Source organism: Sus scrofa, chromosome 13 (genome assembly GCF_000003025.6).
Source record: "Sus scrofa isolate TJ Tabasco breed Duroc chromosome 13, Sscrofa11.1, whole genome shotgun sequence".
Taxonomy (NCBI): domain Eukaryota; kingdom Metazoa; phylum Chordata; class Mammalia; order Artiodactyla; family Suidae; genus Sus; species Sus scrofa.
This window is the reverse complement of record NC_010455.5, coordinates 193,703,560-193,713,868: the sequence shown is the minus strand read 5'-3', so window position 1 is coordinate 193,713,868 and position 10,309 is coordinate 193,703,560. Positions and strand designations below refer to the sequence as shown.

The 10,309-nt window shown below is 37.8% G+C and overlaps 1 protein-coding gene across 1 annotated transcript; it reads left to right on the top strand.

Annotated features, from left to right (window-relative positions):
* LOC100624997 (keratin-associated protein 26-1) lies at window positions 3,115-4,502 on the top strand. Its single transcript, XM_003358907.4, has one exon. It carries the CDS (start codon window positions 3,682-3,684, stop codon window positions 4,231-4,233), a length of 552 nt encoding a protein of 183 aa, XP_003358955.1. The 5' UTR covers window positions 3,115-3,681; the 3' UTR covers window positions 4,234-4,502.

The following is a 10,309-nucleotide window of genomic DNA, read 5'->3' as shown; positions in this document are numbered from 1 at the left end:
TTAAGTAAAGCTGGTGAATGATGTTTGTCCTTGTCAATATACTATATATAGCAGTTATTAAACACTGACACAAATTGTGTATCTATCCTAACACATCTGCACCGTGAACGTGTCTTGGAGCAGAAATCAACAGTATCTTGGCCTCATTTTCAGCATCTATCACAATGTTTTCACACACAAGATGTTCAATAAATATTTGTGAAATGAAGAAATGAATGCAAAATGCTATTTATTGGCATAGCTTTATTGTTGCAATGCTCAGATGATTCTCTGTGTCCAAGAAAGAGAGAAATTAAGGATCATTTTGTTTGTTTGTTTGTTTCTTTCTTTCTTTGTTTTAGAGTAGAAGTAAGGAGCCACAGTTCATTGAAGCAAAAGCAACAAAATGGGTAAACCTGTAGGAACACATAGGATATATAGTTTCTCAGTCTACCCTGGGCTCTTGCATCAGAAGAACCTGAAAAATGTAGTTTTATGAGAGGCTACTAATGAGGTACTTGCTGTTATGCCCATATGACTTCTTTTGTTGGTGAGATGGTTACTTTCAAATAACAACAGTTCAACATTTGTTATAGCTGGGGACAACTTAAACTCAGGCCATTTGAAATTCTGTGAATATTTTTACAGTGTCACCCACCCACTACAGAAAAATGAGAGTCTCTTGGAGGTGCTGTAAAGGAATCAAAACCAAGGTGGTTCTCTTTGGAATGAGTTAAGAATCCCAAGGCAAAAAAGTAAATTATTCTGGTATAGCGCTTTGCAGTTTATACTTAATTTTTCTTACGTCTCAGCATTTCCTAAAATGGCACTGAAATAGTCACTATTAACATTTCCACTGTTTTATGAAAAGATACTGATAGTGTGTGAGGATCAGCGTGATTATGCAAATTGCCCAGTTAGTAAATGATGGTATCAGTGTATCTCTGTGTACTGCTGTATTGGATGATGGGAGATAAAGCATTTTAGAGGTCTAGAATCACCACACAAATGTTCAAACGTTTTGAACCCCTTTGTGCAAATGTTTCTCTTCATATCATGTACTGCAACTTTCTATATCTTAGGTTTTCTCATACGAATACATGTCGTAGTCAAATATACTGTAAAGAATTTTGAGGCTAAGTTGACATCACGCACATGGGTATGCATGCTGCAATGTGTTGCTCAGAGTACACACTAAGTAAATACTAGCTTCCTCTTATCCCACAGTCCTTCTCTGCGTGGAAAAACATCCATGTACACATACAACATAACCTATACATATACATAAATACATACAAATATATTGATTCATTAATGATGCAGGTGTTGGACTTTGCCTGTAATAGAGAAGAGCAGACAGAAAGAGCATCAACCTATAAAACTGATAAGCATTCAGTTATATATGGCTGTACCTATTAGTTATATATAGCTGTTGCATCCAGGATTTCACAAGAAGACTCTCCCAATGCGTGCAAACAGTATCAGGTGATGAAAGCAGGCAGGGTAGTGATTGGAGCTGGGAGGACTCATCAAACGCTTCAGGTACGAATTATCCAAGGTTAATATTATCTGACCTAAAACACTGAGGTGCTTTCAACATTTTAGCCAGGGACCTCAGAGACTATATCATTTTCTTTTCATATTTCTAGCCTTCATGGTACAATAGTCCTCTTAGTCCATAGAGAAAAAAATCTTCCATTCACAGATTCCACCCCAGGACAGAGAGAGACTTCATAAATGTGGGCATATCCACTGAACATAAAAGTAGGAGAAGGCGTTGTGATTTACACTGAGTTTTTAGCTAGAGGAAATTGAAACTTAGATCCCGCAGATAATTACAATTTCTGCTAAAATAGCCTGTGGAGCAACTAGGTATGTTGGTGTATGAAAAATACAGTGAGATCGTTGAGGCTAAATGTAATTATGTGTCTTTAAAACTGATTTTTACCAGAAAATATATCCCCAAATAACCTTCAAAGCATTCATACTTAGGAATGCTTTACATTTTTTTTTTGTCTTTTCTTTTTTTTTTTAAGGGCTGCACCCACAGTATATGGAGGTTACCAGGCTAGGGGTCAAATCGGAGCTACAGCTGCCAGTCTACACCACAGCCACGACAATCTCGAATCCTGAATCCATTGAATGAGGCCAGGGATCGAACCTGCATCCTCATGGATCCTAGTTGGGTTCTTAACCGCTGAGCTATGAAGGGAATTCCATACATTTATTTTGATGCTATTGCCTACGTATAAGCAGTTTATAACCTCTTCTTAACTGACATCAGAATCAAAGTAAGAAGCAAAACCAAATCCATTTCTATGCCTTAATCATTGTGTCTAATTTCTCTTTTTTTTTTAACCAAGAATATTAGTTTTTGGTTGGAACATGTGTAACAACGAAATGATTAGTCTATAACAACTATGAAAAATGTCATGCCATTTCTTCTTTTTAAAGAAATTTTATTTGCTTCTGTTCCAGGAAGATCCATAATTTAAACTGAGCCAAATTTATTTATTTGTATTAAGAATATTCTGCACATAAATCAAACTTTCAATTTGACTCAGTTTATTTATTTATATGAAATAAAAAAAAACATGACTTTTTAAAAAAATAAAGATATTTTGGTAGGAAATCACTTTCTACCAGGATTCTAAAATAAAGCCAGGCACAAATTTTGGCACATTGAAATTTTCTACATTATACTACTCTTAGAATCTCTCTGCCCCAAATCATAAAGATTATAAGATTTTTTATTCTTTTACAACATAATTGCATTTATGTAAAAATAGGACAAAGCGTTGCGATTTACACTGAGTTTTTAGCTAGAGGAAATTGAAACTTAGATCCAGCAGATAATTACAATTTCTGCTAAAATAGCCTGTGGAGCCACTAGGTATGTTGGTATATGAAAAATACAGTGAGATCGTTGAGGTTAAATGTAATCATGTATCTTTTAAACCGATTTTTTACCAGAAAATATATCCCCAAGTTACCTTTGAAGTATTCATACTTAGGAATGCTTTACATTTATTCTGATGCTGTTATGTACAAGCGGTTTATAAGTGCCTCTTAACTGACATCAGAATCAATGTAAGAAGCAAAACCAATCCATTTCTATGCCTTATTCATTATGTCTAACTTCTCTCTTTTTTTAACCAAGAATATTAGTTTGGGGTTGGAACATGAGTAACCATGAAATGATAAGCCTATGATAACTATGAAACATGTCATGTCTTTGTTCACTTTTGGCAATTTCCAAAAAGCATAGAATTTCCCCCCAAAAAAGAGATAATTTGTCACCCTTTCAAAGAAGTTTACTACAACTTTTAAAGACAATTCTGAGAGGAATTCTAAGAATGTTTATGCAGTAGTGGCTATAAAAACATAAGTGCATGACCTTCAGCATGTCTGTTTTGGTTGCATAATTTAAGAAGCAGAGATCCTATTAAAATAGGGTCACACTGCTTTATAGATATACTTAATCAATGGAAGGCCTTGCAAGAAACCTACAGTTTTATGGGAGGCAGCAGCACTACTTCCTGGGCTATAATAAAGTGTTCTGATGCAGCTTCATACAGCAAGGAGGAAGAGGTTGTGTACAAAATCACCACCTTCTGTGGGTATATAAAGGAGCAAGTTGAATGAGAAGCCTAAGACACTCACTTCTTTCTATCAACAGCCACCTACTCCCGAAATCTCACTATGGCTTGCCACAACTACTGCTCCGGAAACTACAGCTTGGGATCCCTCAGGAATCCTTGTCATATCCCTCTCTCCTCATCCATTGCCCTCTGCCCTACAAATGTGAGTGGTGGCGATGTCCTTTGCGTGCCCAGTAGCTGTCAAGACCGTACCTGGATCCTGAACAATGGCCAAGAGACCTGCAGTGAACCTGCCAGCTGCCAGCCAGCCAGCTGTGAGCCCAGCAACTGTGAGACTTCCAGCTGCCCTTCCACTGCGTGCTACGTGCCCAGACCCTGCCGAGGAATCAGTCTTCTTCCTGTAACTCACACCTCTGGCTCCTGCCTCTCAGTATCCAGTAGACCTCTGAACTACGTGTTCAGCAGCGGCCGGCCCCTGAGCCTCCTCACTCCTGGATACCGCCCCCAGGGCTGTTTGCCCTGTGGTCCTCACCACCTTAGCGTTGTGTCCGGCAGCCTCAGACCTCTGTATCCCGTTTTCGGCGGATGCCAACCTCTGACACATGTAGTCAATACTTGTCATCCATCTTGCTCTTCCTGGGGAGGCCAGTAGCTTCCTTGTTCCAGATAATGATCCACCTGAGGACCCAAGACAAAAACTCAAACTCCATGGACTTTTGCTTCTTTCCTAGTCGTGACTGCTTTTTCTTGATTGTCCTGTGCCTGATCCAAAGAAAGCTGCTCCTTTCACATTTTAATCTTTGTTTCCTCTCTCCTTAAGGTAAAATGATTTGGTTTACAATGCTATTCAATGCCACTCAGGTGTGGAAAGAATGTATTCGGTGTGGGTTGCAATAAATGAGTTTCATTCAGAATTAAGAATCTGGCTCTTCAGTTTCTTTCATTGTCTTATTTTAATACACACATGACCAACCTCAACTGCCTGCGAGGGAAGCGACTAGGACATGGTACACTCCACTATATGATCTTATCTCACAGTAGGGGAATGGCTTGAGGGCTAATTCCTCAACCTGCTTTCTAGATCTCTGATATCTATGATCTTTTGTAGCTGAGAGACCCAAAAAGCCTTTGGTGGAATTTATTTTGAAAAGGCAAGTTTAGCAAGATTAGGAATGATCTCCTTATCGCTCTCTTCCCGTGAACATATTTCCACCAGAATGTCTTTCCCAATTGCAAACTGAATCCTATTTCACTTCTACTTAAGCCTTTGATGGCTTCCTATGATCTAGTCTCATTACAGGAAAATATAAACCCCTTATCCTGACATCTGGTTTTCTTCATTGTCTTTCTGCCTCCTACATCTTTGGCTTCATCTTCTTCTAATTATTGCAGATTCAAAATTCCTTTGATTCTGACTTATATATAGTTCTCCAAATACTCTGGTTTATTCTTTTTTTTTTTTTTTTTTGTCTTTTTGTGTTTTCTAGGGCCACACCCACAGCATATGGAGGTTCCCAGGCTAGGAGTCTAATCAGAGCTGTAGCCCCCAGCCTACGCCAGAGCCACAGCAATGCGGGATCCAAGCCACATCTGCAACCTACACCACAGCTCACAGCAACACCAGAACCTTAACCCACTGAGCGAGGCCAGGGATCGAACCCACAACCTCATGTTTCCTAGTCACATTCTTTAACCACTGAGCATGATGGGAACTCCTAAATACTCTTATTTTTATAAGCATCTACCCTTTTGCCTACGTCATCATGAGGATCAGCATGAACTTCTGATCTACCTGGAAGACTTGTACTCACTTTCAAAATATAGCCCAACTTTATTTACTAAACTGTTGGTTTATTATGCAATTTTTTTCATCACCTAACTATTGCATCCCAAGCCATCCTGTGCCAGGCACAAAAGATGCAGAGATAAATAAGACAAATGTGAAGATAAGCCGAATCTCAGAATTTATCAGAAGCCATATACTCTAGACATATCTGTATTAAAGATACACTTTTTCCTTCATTCAGCATAAAAGGTATGGGGTATATATTTCAAAAAGTAAAACAAAACTAAATCATAAAGGCATGAACGTTCACCTTTTTGAGGAAGTGTAATATCTAGAAATTGTCAACATGCAAGAAAGACAGTGATCTCTGAGAGCTAACTAGTAGCTGTTCCCTTTAGAGAAATCATATGCCATTTCTTCTTAGGAGATTGCTGACACAGAAGTCGAATTCTGGTTCCTCTTATCATTATGTTCATGCTGCTATTTCAAAATGTATTCTAGGAGTTCCCATCATGGCACAGAGGAAACGAATCCGACTAGGAACCATGAGGTAGCAGGTTTGATCCCTGGCCTTGCTCAGTGGGTTAAGGAACTGGCATTGCCGTGAGCTGTGATGTAAGTCACAGACGTGGCTGTGGCTCGAATCCTGCTTTGCTGTGGCTGTGGCACAGGCCCGTGGCTACAGCTCCAATTAGACCCCTAGCCTGGGAACCTCCACATGCCTCGGGCTGTGGCCCTAAAAATACAAAAAACAAACAAACAAACAAACAACAATCAATGTATTCTAGTTCATTATCTGGACTTACTTGCCTGATTCTCATACTATTTAAAGTTTGTGGCACCTTTTATTTTTTGAAGATTTTTCCAGACCCTTTCCACTTACCATAATGAGTAATTCACACCTTGAGGTGGCTTTCTCAGACATATTTCTATTGCAGATCTTGTTGACACTGATTTTTTTTTACAATAACTTAAAGTAAGATTTTGGGAGTTCCCTTCCTGGCACAGTGGTTAACGAATCCGACTAGGAACCGTGAGGTTTGGGGTTCGACCCCTGGCCTTGCTCAGTGGGTTAAGGATCCGGCCTTGCTCAGTGGGTTAAGGATCCGGCATTGCCGTGAGCTGTGGTGTAGATCACAGACGCAGCTGGGATCCTGCATTGCTGTGACTCTGCTGTAGGCTGGTGGCTGGCTACAGCTTCGATTCGACCCCCTAGCCTGGGAACCTCCATATGCCGTGGGAGTGGGCCTAGAAATGGCAAAAAGACTAAAAATAATAAAGTAAGATTGTAATTTAAATATGACATGCCTATGAATTTGTACACAAGTCATTATTCCACAGATGTAGCCATCATTCTGATTTCTAATCTGTGTATTAGTTCTGCCAGTTCTCAAACTTTAAAATGAAATTACATAGTATCTAGCCCTTTGTCTTGGGCTTCTTTATGACATTTTGTGTTTGTGAGATACTTCCATGCTGTTAAACCTACTAGGAGTCTGTTTATTTTCCTTTAGGTATAATATCAAAGGTACCAAGACACTAAATGCACTTATCCATTCTGTTGTTGCTGATCAGAAGGGCTTCTTTCCAGTTTGGAACTGTTATCAATAATGTATACAGTACTCCTTTATTCTTGCACGTATCTTTTGATATACCAATGGGGATATCCTTCTGGGGTAATATATTTAGAAATAAAGTTGATTAATTGTATGAAACATGCCTGCTCAGCTTTATTTTATACCATGGCAAAATTACACTCTACAGTTATACCAATATTGATTTCTACTATCAAGAGCATAAGAATTCCAGTCGCTCTACCTCCTCATCAATAATTATAATTGTCAGTCCTTTTAAGTTTAGCCATTCTAGCGAGTATGTACTTATGACAAATGTTGGTCTTATTTTGAATTTTCATGACAATTCTCATTGGGAGCTTATTAAAATACTTCTTGGCCATTTAAATATGGCTTTTTTGTGAAGCAGACATTTCGGTCCTTATCTTATGGTTTTAGTTTGTATGTCTGTTTTTAGGATGGGGAGGGGTCTTCACATAGTCCATATATTTAGCCTTTTGTTGGAGGGCTAATTTATATATATATATAAAATTGAATAATTTGAATATCTTCTTCCATACTACTGCCTGCTTTTCACTTATGGTATCTTTAGATTGATATACATTCCCTACTAGAAGTTAGCCCAATTTATCAATCTTCTAGTTATAGTTAGTTATTTTTTTCCTTTTTTTAAAAAATGAAGATATGTATGATCACTATAGATTTTTTTTTTGTTTTCCTTTCAACATTTAAATATTCGCCAATGTAAAATTGATGTATGTGCATGTGTGTGTATTATGTCTAGGGACCAAAATTCCAGTTGATCCAGCACCATCTCCTAAAAAGTTGTTCCTTTTCCCACTGCACTGCAGTTCAAGGCCCTTGGTACATAAATCGAGTATCTACAAATGCGTGTATCAATATCTAGACACTTTTGTTCTATTCCCTATTGTCTGTTCTTACATCAATGTCATCCTTAATTTTCATTGTTTTATTTGCATTTCTGAACCCTTCTCCAGACTTTGAGCTCTTTCAAGTCTGCCTTTTGGTCAACATGTGATTAGGCTCTTTGCAAATGTTCGTTGATTTGAGGGTAAGTAAATTATGTTTTTGATCAAATGGTAGTGAAATCTAGGGCAAGTGGTATTTAGATTTTAGGATAGTACCGATGAGAAATTCAACAAATTGCATTTGCTTTGTTTTGTTTTGAAGTTTTAGTCTGTACTGCTTTCTTAACTTTGGGTGGAAACTTCGCATCTCCCCACAGATCAGAATTCTAGCAGCTAGAAATTAGGGAAGTTCTATATCCAATATTCCACAACTAGATAATACCTGTTAATTTTTTATACCTTAGCCCACATGTGCTAATTTTGTGTTGCCAGCTATGGGTCATGTTTCTTGCATAATAAGTTTAATTACCTTAATATCCAGCAAGGTAATGATAATTGTTCCTAATTTAGCCAAGATCATAGCGATTGTAATTACTGGTTTTGAGATTTATTTCCAAGTTTTTTCAAAACCTATGTTTTCCCTAGTAAATTACATTGTGGTTATAGTACAACCCTTTATTTTAGCCAATTATTCCAGATCAGTGTATCAGCTGATATTTATGACTTCTAGCTTCACAGGTATATTTTTCTGGTGGCTAAATAAGTGGACAATAGGTGTTTAAGCTTTTTTTTTTTTACAATAAAGTAAAGAAAAACTCTTTTTTTTTTTTTTTTTTTTTTTTTTTTTTTTTTTTTTTTTTTGCCATTTCTTGGGCCACTCCTGCGGCATATGGAGGTTCCCAGGCTAGGGGTCCAATCGAGCTGTAGCCACCAGCCTACACCAGAGCCACAGCAACACGGGATCCGAGCCACATCTGCAACCTACACCACAGCTCACAGCAAACTGGATCCTTAACCCACTGAGGAAGAATTTGCAACTGCGTCCTCAATGGGTGCTAGTCAGTTTCTGCTGAGCCACTTTGGGAACTCCATTATCTATTACTTCTATGGCATACATTTATCTCACCAGCTGAATAAAAATACAGAATAGCAGAGCTTGAACTTTCAGATAGCTTCTTTGGAGCTATTATGTGACAGAAGAATACATATGTGTCTAACTTTCACACCAGTAGCAACAAAGAAGCATGGTAAATGTGAGATCAGAGTACAAGTTATGGATGTGCCCTTCTTAGCTATGTAAAGGAAATGTGGTTACCTTTTCCTGCATTGACGCAATATCTTACTTTTCCCTTGGCTCTTTCGGTTATTAACCTTTAGTAGAAAGTTCCTCAACTGATACTTTATCAAACATTTGGCTCATTTTGGGAAGAATTAACATATGACAAAAAAGTATACATTGAGATGTGAAAGTAACTTTAATTGTAAGCGTCAAAAGAAATATTTAAAAGGAAACATTCTTTTTTAAAAATTTCATTTCCTTGAAGTATAGTTGGTTAACAATATAAATATATATTTACTCTATCTACATATATTTACTATATATATGCACACATGTATTTACTAATACATGTATATTTACTATATATATGCATACATATATTTCCTTTTTCCTATTCTTTCCATTATGGTTTTTACAGGATATTGAATATAGCCCTGTGCTATACAGTAGGACCTCGTTTACCCATTCTCTATGTACTAGTCTATATCTGCTAATCGCAAACTCCCAATCCATTCCTCCCTCACATTTCCACATCTCCCCTTGGTAATCACAAATTTATATCCATGAATTAGTTTCTGTTTCATAGATAAGTTCATAAATAAAAGTCTTTTTTTTCTTTAAGGGCCACACCCTCGGCACTTGGAGGTTCCCAGGCAAGGGGTTGGATGGGAGCTGCTGGCCTACACCACAGCCACAGCAATGCAGAATCCAAGCCATGTCTGCAGCCTACACCATAGCTCATGGCAATGCCAGATCCTTAACCCACTGATCAAGGCCAGGGATCGAACCCGCGTCCTCATGGATCCTAGTCAGGTTCGTTTCCACTGCGCCATGACAGTCTTAATTCTGTAACTTTTCTGACATTTTTACTATACAGGGCTTAAATATTTGTTTGACCTTGTCCAAAGCCAAGGACTTTTCTCTTCTAAATTATTTGGCTGTTTCTTCTCCATTTTACTGATTGCATTACCTTTTTGTATAGAGAATCAGTCGGCATATTTTAATTCACTCTTTTGTCAGTTTTAAATGTCCTCATCACTTTCATCTTCTGTTTTTTTTCATGTATTGATTCTGTTTTTTATGTATATAGATTCTCATTGTGGTTGTGCATTGAGTGAAAGCAGGCTGCTTTGCTCCTACTTATCTACCTGTGTTGGGAGGTATCTAAAATGAAACCAAAGACCTGTTTACAAATTAACAAATGTCTAGAAATTGCCTTT